The 16,689-nt window shown below is 41.8% G+C and overlaps 1 protein-coding gene across 14 annotated transcripts in view; it reads right to left on the reverse strand.

The window, feature by feature from the left end:
• The window catches only part of col13a1 (collagen, type XIII, alpha 1), a 103,155-nt gene that overhangs the window by 31,634 nt on the left and 54,832 nt on the right, over nucleotides 1-16,689 (reverse strand). For 7 of the 14 annotated variants that reach the window (XM_040033817.1, XM_040033814.1, XM_040033827.1 and 4 more), the window contains 15 exons: nucleotides 14,284-14,334; nucleotides 13,246-13,281; nucleotides 12,807-12,833; nucleotides 12,616-12,642; nucleotides 10,456-10,482; nucleotides 10,321-10,347; nucleotides 9,785-9,811; nucleotides 6,909-6,971; nucleotides 6,041-6,133; nucleotides 5,753-5,794; nucleotides 5,642-5,659; nucleotides 5,317-5,343; nucleotides 4,901-4,936; nucleotides 3,994-4,020; nucleotides 186-272 (listed from right to left, as the gene is read on the reverse strand). In XM_040033817.1, the coding sequence (XP_039889751.1) occupies nucleotides 186-272; nucleotides 3,994-4,020; nucleotides 4,901-4,936; nucleotides 5,317-5,343; nucleotides 5,642-5,659; nucleotides 5,753-5,794; nucleotides 6,041-6,133; nucleotides 6,909-6,971; nucleotides 9,785-9,811; nucleotides 10,321-10,347; nucleotides 10,456-10,482; nucleotides 12,616-12,642; nucleotides 12,807-12,833; nucleotides 13,246-13,281; nucleotides 14,284-14,334 (615 nt within the window). Of the gene's footprint in view, nucleotides 1-185; nucleotides 273-3,993; nucleotides 4,021-4,900; nucleotides 4,937-5,316; nucleotides 5,344-5,641; nucleotides 5,660-5,752; nucleotides 5,795-6,040; nucleotides 6,134-6,908; nucleotides 6,972-7,451; nucleotides 7,494-9,784; nucleotides 9,812-10,320; nucleotides 10,348-10,455; nucleotides 10,483-12,615; nucleotides 12,643-12,806; nucleotides 12,834-13,245; nucleotides 13,282-14,283; nucleotides 14,335-16,689 lie in introns of all 14 variants that reach the window. The other 7 variants (XM_040033818.1, XM_040033828.1, XM_040033816.1 and 4 more) reach the window with 6 other exon arrangements.

The raw sequence follows: 16,689 nt of genomic DNA on the forward strand, positions 1-16,689 counted from the left end.
CTGAATAAAGGCCCTTTCAAAATTAATTTCTAGTGCTCTTATCCTACTTTTTCTCCCTGGGATCCTTTGTCACCCTATAATAAAAATATTCTAATATTATGCAGTAACTTCACAGAGTTAGAGTTACTTAAGCATTTTTTAAGTAATAATTGCATTGCTGTTTCATGGCATTGTATTTCACTCACTCTGGGTCCTCTTAGTCCCGGCAGTCCTGGTGAACCAGGCTCTCCTTTAATTCCCGGGGCTCCAGTGTTCAGCTCTCCTTTCTCTCCCTGTCATACATATAGAAAAGGTCTTAACCAATGGCATACACTGTTATCTCCAATTTTATCTGCATGAAAATCAAGAATAATCAGTCCACTGAAGAATACTGTCAGCAGTTCCAGAGCAAATAAATACATAGTAAGCTGGTAAGTGGCCCTGGGGGACATTGTTGTCTAACCGTTCTGTCCGTGGCTTCTAACAGTTAAACATTTACTGTTTCATGAATTGAACAAATAGTGGCAATATGAAGGTTGATAGAAATGATTGGTAGAATTAGCCAGTTTCATGAAAACAATCATTAAGACTACACATTCTGTCAAAGAGGGAGCAAAATCCAGCAGCACGGAAAGACAGCCATCTTGGAACGGATATATTCACTGACACACTGAAATGGGTGAGTTACTAACAAGCTATGATGACAGAAAGATGACAAAACCACCATAAATAAACAAAACCACTATGAACCACAAAGAGTGAAAAAAACAATAGTGGCCGCCTCGTGGTAGATTCTAGGTGATGTTCAGAAAAGGTGTCACAGGGATTCAAACTCATCTGAGAGTTTTAGTGGATGCACCTACGGTTTGAATGTAAAAATCCTACGCTGCCTAGTTCTCGAGTTATCATGTTAACAAAACTTTCAGAAAGTGTCTGTGAGTGTTCATCACAACATATCCTTGGTAATGAGGATGAGACATGACAAGGGCGCACCCCAGGGGCCAGAAGGAGGTAGAGAAAGACGTAGGAGACCTGGGCCATCTACAGCTCCCCAAAGTACTCAAGACCCAAGGCCACATATCTATAAGAACTGTTTGCACCCCAGAAGAAGAATGAAGGCCCCCAACTGAGCCCTCACAGCCAAAAGACAAGAGCCCCAGAGAATCAGAGGCAAGGGGCAGCCCAACCTGCCGGAGGCTGACCATGTCAGCGTGACCCGAGATTGGCCAAAGTGCCCAAGAACCCCCTCCCCTCCCCATGACAAAGAGGCCCAAGTCACCTTGGACCACAACCCCCAAGGAAGCAGGCTGATAACCACGGTCAGCTTTTTATCCAGCAGGGTCGGCCTGATGAAAATTGATGAAAATGTCAAAAAAAACCATGAAAATGTAGATAAGGTTGATCAGCTCCACAACTCTGAGTGGGGCTGGTAAGTGAAGTGAAGGGGGTTCAGATGTGGTCTGACCAGAGGATGGAACTGATCGAGGTTGTCTTCCAAGGTCTTAGTTAGGTGCAAAGAAGCATCGTTTTCCAGCCACAATCACACATCACCCAGTTGAATCAGCCTTTACATTATAAACCGTAAATTGTTTACTGTTGCTAATCATGATCGCTGCCCCTCTTGATCTTGAGTCAAAGTTGGACTGAAACACTTCAGCTGTGCAGATATGAGTCTTCTGCAGAAAATGCAATGCCTGTGTTTAGCTGTTTTAAAGATCTAATAACTTTTTAAAATTTCATTGACTAATTGCTGCTGTAATGGAGGTTGTGCTCTCCGAGTGCTTCTTGTTCTTACAGTGATATGACATGGACCTTCAGCACCTCCAGACTGGTCAAAAAAGCCCAGCAAAGATCGCTCTGCCTGAGAAGGTACAGTGAGCAGAGTTCCTCTAGAAATGGCTGCTGGACTTTTACAGGACAACCTGGGATGTGGTGGTTCAAAACACAAGAGTTCACTTGAGATGATCCCAAAGTGTCCCATTAGTAAACTCAAAGGTTTGTCCAATGTTCACAAAGTTAGCATTTTAACACTTCTTTTCACTGTGACCTACAGTGTGTGTAGATATATGTGCACTGACAAAGTTTCCATTACAAAAACAAATTACACATACGGATACCTTTAAGACCTATCGGCAACTCTTACACTGAAGAGACCGTAATCAGCCAGTGATGACACTGCAGTATTGCTTTCATTGTGTTTGTGTTGCAGCCCAGTGTCCTGACAGTCAAGAAGCACAAGGAGATACACCTACTGCCAGAGTTTCCATAACCGCTTACAAATTCCATGTGTGCACCAATGAGTGACAGTATCTGCTTCAACACCTATTCAATGTGTCACAGAGACACAGAAACAAGAAAAACGCCACTGAAAAGTTTCATCTGAAAGATATTCTAACAGCATATGTGCATCTCCAAAAGTTGATTCTGTTCATCTGGACGTAGCGTTTTGTGGGAGAAACGTTTTGTCATCATCCAGGTGACTTCTTCAGTCTCAGCTGACTGCAGGTTTCCCCCAATCTTATAAACAGGACATGAAAGTATATGTGCAGTCACCATGTCACACTGAATACCTCGTATTCTAGCAACTTTTAAATGTCTTTTCAATTAGATTTGCACAGTTTACTTTACTATTGTTCTAGCCACCTCTAGTCCGTTTCTATCCTTTGCAAGTCCTTCCTGCTGCGAATCATGAGCAGATGAACCGTCAACAATGTGTAAAGTTCAACTAAGCAACTAAAATGTCTTCATAAAGTCAGACATTGGATTGGATAACAGAATGACTTGTGTGAAATAATGTCTATCTCCCTCCTGCTTATTCTTATCTTATTCTTCATCATTTCCTCCGGCTATTTAATTGTTCCTCCTCATTTGCAGTGAAGGAAATGTGGGCACACACTTCTCCTGGTCATGAAATCCAGTATCTTACTGCTATTGTATTTAAAATATGGGAGCAGAACAGACAATTTTAATAAGAGCTGCTTTCAGAAACATCACCTATGTTAGTATTTTGCAACAATGACTGATGGAGGTGTTGGATGTGTCTGTTCCCTGTGTGTCATTAGACCCGAGCTTCCTGCTGGGAGTTTCAGGAGTTTTCTCTGAGATTATAGGACCAATTTCCCCTAAGTTCATAGATTATTCTTCCTTGTGCAACTATTTCTGGGCACTGAAGGTTCAGCCTGTGAAATCACTTTCTCTTTATTAAAGAGTAAAAGCCTTCACAGATTGCTGCTCCCTGTGGATACAAAATGCTATACAAGTTTAACCTTCCTCCTGCCACCATCTGTCTGAGGCCCCTAATGGAGAAAACATACCCTGCCATCCTAATGTGGCCAGTACAGAGATGTACTGTGAGCCCAGGTCTGCTGGGACTGCTGCAGTGCTGACAGAGGAAGCAGAGTCCACCATGTAGAAAAACAAGACAATAAATGTCTTCATATTTAATTATTCTGTGGTAAAGCCTCTAAGACATGACAAGCATCTAAGACATAAGTGCATCCAGGTAAGTTCCAGTTTCGTGTGTTCAGAGACAGACAGCAGAAGGATTTGAAGCCTGTTTCTACTGATTCATACATTTAAAGCATGTTCCTATCACCCAGACTCCAGCAGTGACATCTGCCATCTTGGCATGAATAAATAATCCTTAAAATGCCACACACACACAAGCTCCCTGCTTGGCTTTTATTTTTCATTCTCTCTCCTCTCTCTGGGAACGCCCTCACTCTTTCACCTCCCCACACAGTGCATGGAAACATTAGCTCAAGCAAGCAGACAGTCCACTTCATCCAAGGGGAAACAGACCACAGGGAGACGGGGAGCTGACAGAAGTAGAGCTACAGCCTCCTCTTGTTAGCTGCTTAAACTATGGAACTGAATTAAATCCTCTCGTGGAATTAAGGCCAGAAACTATGAAGAGAAGTCTGTGTCGGGCTCTTCAGCTTTGAACTCAGCTTTACTTTACTAAAGTGAGTAGTTCAGAAAAAACAAAAGGTGCCTTATTTTACTTCCTCTTACCTTATTTCCTTGGTCTCCCCCAACTCCCTGTGAAGCAGATAACAATGCTGTAAATTTAACAATAATTATACTCTCCACTAGATGGCGCACACGATATTTTGTAGTCCTTTCAGTGAGTAATGTTTCATGTCAGTGAGCTGATGGGCTCATGGCAGAAAACAGATAAGATGGAACATTTACAATAATCTGCACAGAAGGAGAGCAGCAGCTTATTTTCACAAGTGCCAACGTTTGAGCTCTTGGGCAAAATCACATCTTATAGATTTATATTGTGAATTCGTTGCTATAACTGTTCATATCCAGATGGCAGAGACATTAAAATCTACAACTGTTTATTCGATTATACAGTTTGGACAAAGACACAAACTAATAATAATATTGTCTTTGTTGTTTTTTGTATGTCCTGTCCACATTAGAGCAATCAGAATCATTGTGTGAAGGACAAGGACAGTCTGAAGGATTTATTTTCCCATGTAAACCAGTACAGCTTTACTGGTCCACTTGATTGACATATTTTATTGGACCTTTATTATTATTATTAATATTTATTTATTTATTTTATTTTGAGTTATTACACTGAGAACGGACAGGACCGGAGCACAGGAAAGAGAAAGAAAGAGAAAATGGGAAGAGAGTTAACAGAAGGAAAGAGAGAGAGAAAAGACTAGCAAGGAAAAACACAGCATCCGCAACCGTAAATAATAAACAGTATAAATAAATAAATAGTAATATTGTCACCAGTGATAGGGTTTAAAGGCACTTGTCATCAGGAGATTAGATCTCTTGGAGCAAGCTACTGTATCCTGCAAACTGTCCTCAAACCTTAGAGGATGATCTTAAAAGCTTAGAGTGTGTTGGAGAGTTTCTCCTGATGCTTTGGGTCAAACATAAAGCAGAAGGTAAATACCTTTGGGCCTGCTGGGCCAACATCACCTCGATCCCCCTGTGGAGACAAACAGACACACATACAAACACCAAAATAATAACACTAATAAACACTGAAAGCACAGTAACAGCCAACAGATGATCAAAGTGGTGTCTCGAAACCTATTAAAACTGAGCCCTATTTCTTTATTTCCCTTTTAAAGTAAAAATATAAGAGTTCATTATGAACATAAAAATAAATAAAATACTACTTCCTTAATCTTTCTGCTTTGATCGTACGCAGGTATTCAAAGCTACACGATACATACGTCCATCATTAGTAAATAAGTGGTCATTTCTTTCCGTTCATAAGGAAAAATGTGTCTACTGGAATATGCATTTCACAGCAGCATAGTTGAAATAATACTTTTTAAATGTAAAACACAGAAGGGAGCTCACCTTTTGCCCTGGCACACCTGGCTCACCCTGAAGACATAAAACAATAAGTGTATATGTATAAAGCATCTATACATTCAGCTTTGATTTACCGCAGTAAGCATTTCACATCTCTGCGTCACATCTGAGCTCACAGTTCACATTCCTGCTTTCAAACAATCCATAACAATTAATGCATCACGTGGAGCGTTTGCATCAGGCACACTGAAAACTTTCTGACTTGGTGTCATGTGGCCTGTTTGACTCCTACAACTCTAAATTCATCACGGCGGGCTACAGTGATGCTGTTTTTATTTTGCACTTTGTATTAGAAAGAATGTTTTTTCACCTTTAGTCCAGGCAAGAGCTGCATAAAGAAGGAAGAAGAACGTTAATGTTGCATGAATTAATAATGTGAAGGCTCTAGAAAAACATGACGAGTCACAACACTAATGCTTACCCTTGGGTCTTTTCCAGGTTTGCCTGGCTCCCCAGGTTTACCCTGTGTGACATAAAACTTTGTTTTACAAAGACTATACGAGCCATGTCATAATCTTGTGAACAATGACATTATGCCCCTCCCTCTAGTGAGAGCATAACAGTAAATACATTCATATAAAGTGAACCTTTATACTAGTGAGTCTCTTAAATCTTGTCTGAGATGGAAAAGTCTGTTAAATTTAAATTTGACACCATGGTGCGTGACACCAGAGAATATATAAAGAGGTAAACTCAGATTAAGACTCACCGGTGGGCCATTGGTCCCATCCGATCCCGGTGTTCCCGGTGGACCGGGTGGCCCCGGAGGTCCCGCAGGCCCCTGTATTCCAGGCTCGCCCTGCTAAGAGAGTTTGAGTTAAAACCTGTCATTCTACAGTGAGCCACACCAGCCATGTCCAAACAACCTCACACTACACTGCAATCAATTCAATAAAGGGTGGGGAGCAAGTGCTGTGGTATTGGAGAGAGCAAGGTAAGCTAAGGAACAGGGCGAGCAGTTATTATGCTGGAGAACAATGACTTTTTTCAATTAATACCCAGTTTCTACATGCTTGACCTGTGACCCTCAGCTGACAGGATATGCAAGCATATGGTCAATAGATGCTCCAAAAGTGACCAAAGAGTCATTTAGCAATAACACAATCACACAGGTTTCATTTTCTGGACTGCTGTCCACAGTTACCAGTGTGGATCAAGAAGACAGTGAATAGAAATAGTGCCTTTCTTATTCAATGATGTGAATGCCCTCCCTGTCAATGAGGTCAAAAAACCCCAAGTATCCAAAAGCTCTGAAAACCAATCACATGATTGAGGCTGGTGTAAAATATGAAAACCTTCAAGAACACCATTTTACTTGTGACTCTAGAGACCATCATACAGAGACATTTAATTAACCATCATCTTATCTTAATTCAATGCTACGCAAGCTATACAATACAATATTTGTACCATTGTTGTCCAGCTTTATGCACACCTTCATATATATACATATATATACACATATACATATATACACACACACACACACACACACACACACACATGGATGGCAGCAGAGAGAAGCTGTGGGAAGGAAGAGAAGTTGGGTGGCAAGCAGGGGACATACACAATTGTACCTTGAGGCGTTTTAATATTAGAGGGCTTATTGAGGGCATGTTGCGCACGGTGATGGGCAACATCTGCTGGGGGGGAAGTCACAAAGCACAGGTGGCCAGCGATGCAAAAAGGTCACAGGGCAAAGGTCACCAGGAGGCCAAAGAAAGGAAACAGGGTAGAAGAGGAGAAAGACGGATAGAGGGGGAGGGATGTAGAGGGAAAAAGAAATGAGGGTGAAAGGAAATGGGAAGTCAAATTAGAAAAAAGGAAATAAGGCTGAAGAAAGGAAATCTAAAAAAGAGGCCCCAGTAAAGCAAACTATAGGCCTGAAGCTGCAAAGGGGATGGTCCATGCACTGATATGCTCTAAATTATATGCTGAATTTTGTTTTGCTTCTTAGATGCCAGCAGAGAGCCTTTCTGTTTGCTGTGCAGGATTTGTTGTGGATCAGCATCCCCATTAACTGTTACTCAGGCCCGTAGATTGCAGTGGAGCAGAGGAAGGAGCCTGTCTTGCCACAAAGAGAGTACAGCAGTAGAGTTACAGTACATATTCAGACTTACTGTGGCCAACTGTCCAACACAGGGCTGTACAATACGTCGCTTCTGTTGAGATGACCAGTGCGATCAGATAAAAGGTCAGTACAAGTAAACCTGTGATGAGAGCTTTGTTTTCCCAAGTGCATGAAACGTGCCTACTTTTTACAAAGCGTACATATTTCCACAAACTTTATGATGCCACTAAAACGAAAGCACCTTTATCAATAAAGTAAACCCAAAATAATTCCTGGCCAGTCTTCTCTGTCTTAACACGTATCCAATGTTACATTTGATTGACTTCAGTTAGACGATGCCTGTTTTGCTATGTAACCAATCACGCTCTTTATTCAGAAGCTCACTTAGAAGTTCTATGGAAATACATACAGCAGATTATAAGCAAAGGTGAGGGAAGAGTAAAAGTAGGCAAGTCTGCTGCTTTGTCTCCAACCATTACAGTGATCCACCACAACTGAGAACAGCTTTACATGGATATAAGTCACCTGCTGCTAATATTAAGAATGAATCAGATAAAAATGGTCTTTCCTGTGGGGAATATTTGTCTTTATGTTGAGATGCATAAAAATGAAAAAGTATCAGAAATGCAAAACTAAAGGACAAACAATGAACATGCTGACAAGTGGAAATTTAAGGCTCCTTAAAGGATTTTTGATATCTTACGTTGACAAAATAAAACTTGACTGAATGTGTGACTGTGACTTGTAGCAAAGAGTACTTGGAGTTTTTAAAAAAAGCATCAAGTAAATACTCAGTAAAGGTTTTGTGTCACCAAAAGGAAATGCATTAAGCTGATCCTGATTAATGAATCTTTATTCTTTTCTCTGGGTGGAAAGCAGAAGGTTGACGAGTGCCTTTGTTCGTGGGCACTGGCTCTCTTTGTGGCATGACCTCGCAGCACCCAGTGAGGGTTATCAAACAGGGTGTTCAGAGACACCCACAAACCTTCAACAGAGTATGACTTGATCGTAATGCAGCCAGGGTTTTCAGAGGAAGATCCTGCACAAAGAGGCCCTACACACCATGGAAATTGTCATTTTAGGCAACAAACCATTTCATTATCAAATCAAACAGAAAGTTACATACAGAACTGAGGTCAACATTCGCCCAGCTTACATAATCGAATCTTTAGTATCGGAAGAGCTGAGATGCATTTTCTCTAAACACCGGGTCTCTGTGGCTTTTAAACACCAAAACACGCTGCACCAAAAACTGGTCCACCCCAAGGATCGGGTCCCCCGACACAAACAAAGTAACATAGTGTACGCTGTTAAGTGCAGGAGGATTGCCAGGATTTATACATCGGAGAAACCAAACAACCTCTGGCTACAACACAGAAGAGCCACCTCATCAGGCCAGGACTCTGCAGTCTATTTACCTACAGGCCAGTGGACACTCTTTCAATGATGAGCATGTTCACATCCTGGACAGGGAGGAACGCTGGCTTGAGGGCAGAATCAAGGAGGCCATTTACGTGAAAAGGGAAAGACCATCTCTGAGGTTACATCTGTCATCATCTTACAAAGCTGTGATTGCAGCCATTTCCAAACTCTGAATGGTAGTTGTTCAATAAACAACTAGAACCAGATAATTCTCAGAGAAAATCCACTTGCATCAGTCCCTTCATCCAACTTCAAATTACTCAAATGCCCAAGGCCCTTTGAGGTGATGGTAGTGGTGGATGTTGATTATGAGGTTGTGCAAATTGACAAAGGCAGAGCAATGCAGATTTACCACCTCAACCTGACCCTCCTAAAAGCATAGAGGTAGGCGGAGCTTGACTCTCTGCTGAGCTAGGTGAATAACTGAAAAGGCAGTGGCGTATTAGAGCCATCTTCACCTGTAAATATTGGAAACAAAGTATTTGACAAGACATTGTTGCCTGTCTATTATTACTAAGACTAAATTAACATCTGAACTCCACAAACAGCAATTCCTTAAGACTGCGGCCTGGACTGTGTTTATACCGTAGGAATGCCCCTCCAGACTGCTGCAGGGGTTTCTTAAAAACTTAAAGACTAGCTAAAAATAGGCTAATTTATCAGACAAATCTCCATTACATAGCACACTCTTTTTCCTGGCAATCATACACATCTGTCTGTATAGCATGCTGCTGGTAGGGACCCTGTTTTCCCTCAGCTACCTGAACTGCAGAGACAGAGGGCCAAAGAACTGCAGTTCCACATGTGCTACCTATCATTCATCTATTTTTGTCATCGTTAACAACTCTATTAGTTAATCTTAAAAAAAGAACATAATAATAACACACTCAATATGTTAAACTTTGACTTCTTCTGAAAGAGAACCAGCAAAGAATTAGTTTAGCACAAATGTTTCCTTACCCGATGTGTGTAATCGCCACAGATACCCTTGAATAAACGAAAAAAGTTGAATTAGAAAGAGATCGTTAGAGTATCAGAAAAATGAAACTGATCTGAATGGCATAAAGAGCCATAACCCTAACCCTAGCCCTTTCACACGGTGAGTGTAGTTTAGTCTATGGAAACTGTGTTGAGTTCTGTAGCTCAAGAAGAGTTTTCCCAAATGTGATAGCATACACCTTGATGGTGTCATAATGTTGCCCTCTGAGGCTGACACACTGCTTACATTACTGCTACCACACACTGTAGAGATATGCTAGTTAAAGCTGATAAGCACTGTGCTATCTTGCCCTGATTCTAAAAAACAACATGATGGAAGCCATAAGCAGACATTTACTCTTTCAAATGTGGACTCCAGAAATCAGTGGCCCATCTTTTATATACAATCTATGCTTCTGATGCTTTAATTAAATGGTGTGAGTACTTCTTTCATCAAATAAAGGGTAGTACACTCACCAGCCATAATAAAAGAAAAACATGAAAAATAAAAATCTCACCTTCTCCCCTTTAGGTCCAGGTTCCCCCTGGACAGCAAAAGAACACAAGTAAAGAAAAGAGGAGTTGGTTACAAAGGTAGCAAAGAGCTGAGCAGTGCGTAATCAGAGGACTGACATCAGGTCTCAGATACTTACTGGGTGTCCTTTAGGACCACGCTGTCCCTGAAAGACACCAGGAAAACACTTTGTCTTAAATATGACCTAGGCATTGATTAGCTGCTGCAAGGTGTGAAAGACTTAACATGAGTGAAAATCATTTTCTCAGAATAATCAATCAAACTGAAAAATGGACTGTTCTAACTTCTTGTTAGGAACGAACCCACTCAGGTTAACTTCCCACTAAGGCCTGGATGTGACCTGCACAAGTAGCTGTCAGATCTCAGCAACTGGTTTATTAAAGAACTCAGGAAGAGGGGCACAAATCCATCCATCCAGTCTATCCCAACTTTATATTCATTGTGTTTTTAATTTGTTAAAGAACAACTTTGTTGCACAGGGCTGCTCCACTTGCCCTGTGGGGGGTCTCTGTCTTTTAAACTTGGGTTCTCTACCAGAGACTTAGGATCTTGAGGGTCCTGGGCAGTATCTTTGGTGTTCCTAGGACTAGGTTCCTGCGACTGCCATTCCTGGGATCTGCTTTAGCCACTCTTCTATTTTTGCCATCACTGCCCTGAGTGCTCTGATTACCACAGGGACCACTCCACATCTTTTCTCTCAGCTCTTGGTATTTTTTAATCTTCACATCTTCCTTCTTCCCGATGTCGCTATCACTTGGTATAGCTACATCTAACACTACAGCTGTCTTCCTCTGCTTGAACTTGGCCTGTCTGTATCTGAAAGTCCCACTGGATCTTAGCTGGGTCATTTTCAACCATCCTAAAGGCCATATCCCACTGGATAATTGGATACGACCTTGGGACTTCCAGGCCATAATCATCACAGATCTCCCCGTGTACTACGACAGCCACTTGCTCATGGCACGTATAACCTGCCAGCTAGCATCTTGCACTATTTTGCTGTGTGCTGGAATATCTCAGGGAACAGTCTGTGCAGCCTGAACCTGGTAGACCCCAGCCTCTATCAATCTTGTGCTTAAAGCTTGTTCCTGTGCTGCCATGATTAGTGTTTCTGTGCTGTTTTTCAGTCCAACTTTGTCCAGCCATACAAAGTGGGAAGAATGTTGTTTCCCCTAACATTCCCAGATAGTTTCACAATTGTCTATGAAACCTACATCGTTTTTAAGGAGAAAACTGGCTGCTCCTGTCTGCATGCCAAATATCCTCGGCCAAGACACTAACCCCAATTTGCTCTCTGATGTTGTTTATCTTATCTATTTTAATTCTGTTTTATTTGATTATATTATCCCTCTGTTCAGCACTTTGGCCCACACTTGATGTCTTTTAAATGTGCTATATAAATAAAGCTGACTTGACTTGATGCAACAATCAGAGAGTGTGTGAATGACAGATTGAAAACACTTACATATAAAAATTATAGAAAAACGTGCTTGTGTAAATGGGTGAATGAGGCAGGTTGTGTAAAGCACTTCAAGTGCTCAGATATAGTAGAAAAGCGTCATACAAAAATCAGGCCATTTGCATGACACCCCCCCCCCCCCCCCCCGTCCAATTGGGGGAGGGAAACAAAGAAAACTACAGAGTTTGACATTTTTTGCAAAGTTACACACCAGTTCAGTATTAACCTTAAAACCTTTGACTGACATAACCCTGTGTCATATTTCTAAAAACAGAATTGCTAGTAGCCAGAGTTTTCCCTTGGCAGGTTGGTGATGGACTTTTGTTCCGGATACGGTTCCTGTTCCTACCCAACTGCTCGGGACGATCGGCTGGGAGAGAGCTAACGGTGGCTAAAGGACAGCACAGAGGACGACAGCACAAGAACAGATCCTAAACACCAGATCCGTAGAGGCAAGAGTCTACTACAGCTGACAGGCCCAGGGTTGCAGACCTTGTTGCAGGATAGTTGTAGGATGGGACTGCATATGGACTTCCAGTCCCTAAGCCCCATTAGGAGACACCACCAAAGGTGGTTAAGAACAACAGGGTGTCGAGTTCCACACAGTCAAGCCAACATATAGTGGAGGTTGACAAGGAGCAGAAGAATGCAGGGACAGATGTGTCTGTCCCAGCAGACAGCAACAAGCAATAAGAAGCACGGGAAATAGAGAAGTACCAGGTAGTTACGGGACAAGATTTTGTTTTTGTTCTGTTTGTGTACTTTTCATGTTATATTATAACGAGTGCTTGATTGGCACTATTTATGTTTATGACTTACCATGTCTCCCTTTGGTCCACTCTGTCCCTTTGTGGAGGCAAAACAATTAAATCAATCCAAACATATAACATCACTAAACTAAAAAATAATAATAAAGATGATGATGGCTGGTAGAATTTTTATTAATGACCAGTGAAGGAACTAAATTATTCAGTTCTTCCAGTTTACAAAAGGAACTTAATGGTACTCACAGGCTTGCCATCTAACCCAATTGGACCCTGGGAGAGGAGAGGAGAAGACAGTACAACATTTAGATTGTGTTATAGTCCCTGACTCACAAAGATGCAATTTCTAACTTTTAGGAAATACACTGGCAATTAAATAAAGACTGTGTATCTTGCTCAGACATACAGATGGCAGTGCTGGTGGTAGTAGAAGGAAGGTGCTGTTACCAGTATGCTACTAGTTAAAACAGTTATTGGTCTGTGTTTACTGTGCTGAGCAGCACTCACAAAGTGGCAATCTAATCATGAGAAGATGGTAATATTTTGGTTTGATGTTCCATTTTATCTAAAGGAGTGCAGAAAATGTTTTTACATATTTTATATGAGTAAAATCATCAATCACCAGCTAATTCATGAAGTATTATAGCCTAAAAACAACCCTGGCAAACAGGTGGTTATAGCTTACTGGAAATCCTGGAAATCCTCTTGTACCAGGTTGTCCCTAAAGAGATGAAAAAAAGAGAAAACCATGAGAGTGTTTAATATGCATCTGACAGTCTGACATAAAGTCTGGAAAAGTGTAGTTGAGAGTAGAACGGTTCCGCTATTTTTACGTATTTTGTAAATGGTGAATACACTGTGTGCGATTTCCTTCTGTGTACACGAGGAAATCAGATACTGAAAAATGTTCTGTCTCCCCTCAGGCCAGCAATGACTGTGAAGCTTCAAAATGTACCACATATTCATCCAACCCAGTGACATGACAAAATGCTAAAGATGCTGAAGCATTTGTTTTGCCTCGGGTTGCATAACCTCCTGTTTTCCTCAGCGCTCTGTTTTTTGTTCACAACTGTAATGTGTTTGCGACTGACTCTTCTTGGATTCTCCTGTGCAGAGTCTCTTCTGCAGCCTGTTATTTATTAGAAATGCCTATTACAATACAGGAAAAGTGGGCATACAAAAGGATAGACTATAATAATGAACACTAAGAAAAACAGATGCTTAGGCTGGCTAGTTGCCCTCCTGTAAACTATAAACGGGGAGAAACATTCAACTCGTGTTGTCACCTGAGAATTTTGGTCAAAACAAGAGAAACCAGTATGACTGGATAACTAGCCGTGAGCCCAGCTGGACAAGGATGGAGCATCCAGCTTTGTTCCCTGATAAAATAACGATGACTAGTGATCCAGTCTAACTTAACTTCCAATGCAATCGTTTACACATGCACTCTGCAATTATATAACAATATTCTGTCATGGAGCAGTGACTCAGTCTTGAATAAAGACAATTTGGCCGAGCCACATAAATCCGTGCTCAGTACTCCAGAAACCTGAAAAGTAAGGAATTGTCTAATTTAATTAATAGAGCTGAAAAGTCTGTTGGTGTCCACAAAACTGATGTGATGAGTTCTACAACAGTGGTAGCTAATAAAGATGTTTGCTGCATAGACAAGCAGACGTGATTAAAGGTAAAAGGGTTCGTAGTTCTAGGGAGAGACACTTACAGGAGGTCCTCTTGGTCCAATGATAGACAGGCCAGGCTCACCTGGTGCTCCCTATGAACAGACAGAAAGACAGGAAAAGGGATTCCTTCCTCTAGCACTCACATCTATAAATATTATCAGAGGGATTCAACAAAAAGGTAAATGGCTACAGCAATTCATCACATACAATGTTTAAATGTTTAAAGAAATGTAAAGCTGATGTGACACCAATGTCTGGTTACTTGGGGTTTAAATTCTAAGCTGGTTTAAATTTGGTGATAGTGGGTAAACACCAGTGGCTACTGAACTAACTCCTGATCCTTGTTTAACCTCCTAAGACCCGAACTCTTCCACGGCATGCATTTTTAATTTCTCTTTGATATTTGGGCTGATTGGGACCTGATGAATGTAAAAACAAAGAATTAGCAGATTTTTTTTTTTACCTAATTTTTGTTTCTAACAAAAATGAGAGCCACATATGAGGATTTTCATTTTAAATTTCGATAGAACAGTAGCAGTATAATGTCCTTGTAAGTGGATATCAGGCCCTTGCAGAGCAAAATTGAGTATTTTGGTCTAAATAACCCAAAATGTGATGTCCACATATGTGGACGCCAGGTCCTAGGAGGTTAAGGGTTCTATAAATGATTAGACTTAATGGAAGAGTGTTATTAAAATGTGCAGTAATGCATGAAGCGCAACCTCTTGTTTCTTCATATTTTGCTAGGAAAATGGGAGATACTTGCAATTACGTATTGAACTACTGTCTCTTGGACAACCTTCTTCCTTCTAATTTCTTTGAATAGCATTCAGGAATAGTTCTCCACACATTGCTTAACTCTGGTTCTGGTTCTTTTGCTGCTTTTTGTTCCGTTCTCTGTCACTCTGCCACTGATCATGTTCCATTGTGTTTTTTTTCTATTTAGAAAAGCATTTGCAGTGTGGGATTACTGTCACTGTCATGGTCCTGGGTCTTTGATCCAGTGTTTTTATTCTGCACTCTTTATTTGCTCCTTTGGTTTTAAGAAATGTTTACATTCATGTGTGAGTGAAGCGCTGCTGAGGATCTCCTTAATCCCACTAGCCCGTCTTCCATGGAGGACGGAGAGTCTGGGGACGACAGGGACAACTCGTCTATCTCCGAGGGTTAGGTCACTGAGGTAAACAAAGAACGAGACTGCAGACACAAGCGGTGGAAATGAGCTTCCTACGAAGGGTGGCTGGCCTCTCCCTTGGAGATGGGGCAAGGAGATTGGCCATCTAGGAGGGGCTCTGAGTAGTTGGAAGCTAAATAAAGCTGTGATTTTGAGTTTAATTCTGTCTGCTGAGTCCTGCATCTGGGTTCACTCTCTATGTGCCACAAAACTGTTCAATGACATGGGACATATAAATATAAAATGGTTGCCAATCGTACGCATTCCCGATGGCTAAATCAAAAACTGATTGAACTTTTTTGTGTTGAATAATTATATCAATATAATGCCCACTGATATCAGTTATATCAATGGGCAGCACGATGGCACGGTGGGAAGCACTGTTGCCTCACAGCAAGAAGGTCCTGAGTTCAATTCCACCATCAGGCCGGGGTCTTTCTGTGTGGAGTTTGCATGTTCTCCCCGTGTTTGCGTGGGTTCTCCCCGGGTACTCCGGCTTCCCCCCATAGTCCAGAGACATGCATGTGTTTTACAGATAGCTCTAGATAATTACTGTTGTAGCTCAACTTTTTAACATATTAGAAAACACTTTACATCCTGCGGCGGTCTATCCTTCAAGCGTAGTATCTTGGCTGTTCCTAGGAGTGCGCTCTTCTAGACAGAGAACTTGGATGTTGCTCCTGGGATCTGCTGGAGCCACTCGCCTACCTTGGGATTCACTGCGCCGAGCGCTGCGATTACCACTTGGACCACCGTTACCTTCACCCTCCACACCTTCTCCAGCTCTTCTCTGAGCCCTTGGTATTTCTCCAGCTTCTCGTGTTCATTCTTCTTGATTTTGCTGTCACTCGGAACCGCTACATCGATCACTATCACATACGTCTTCCTCCGTCTACCACCACTATGTCCGGTTGGTTAGCCATCACCATTTTGTCCGTCTGTATCTGGAAGTCCCACAGGATCTTAACTCAGTTGTTCGCCACCTTCCTTGGGGGCGTCTCCCATTTTGACCTCAGGACTTCCAGGCCACACTCAGCACAGATGTTCCTGTACACTATGCCGGCCACTTGGTTATGGCGTTCCATGTATGCCCTGCCTGCTAGCATCTTACACCCTGCTGTTATGTGCTGGATTGTCTCAGGAGCATCTTTACACAGCCTGCACCTGGGGTCTTTCCTGGTGTGATAGACCCCAGCCTCTATGGATCTTGTGCTCAGAGCTTGTTCCCGTGCTGCCATGATTAGTGCTTCCATGCTGTCTTTCAATCCAGCCA

Source organism: Simochromis diagramma, unplaced genomic scaffold, assembly GCF_900408965.1.
Source record: "Simochromis diagramma unplaced genomic scaffold, fSimDia1.1 OVJJ01000176.1, whole genome shotgun sequence".
NCBI classification, from domain to species: domain Eukaryota; kingdom Metazoa; phylum Chordata; class Actinopteri; order Cichliformes; family Cichlidae; genus Simochromis; species Simochromis diagramma.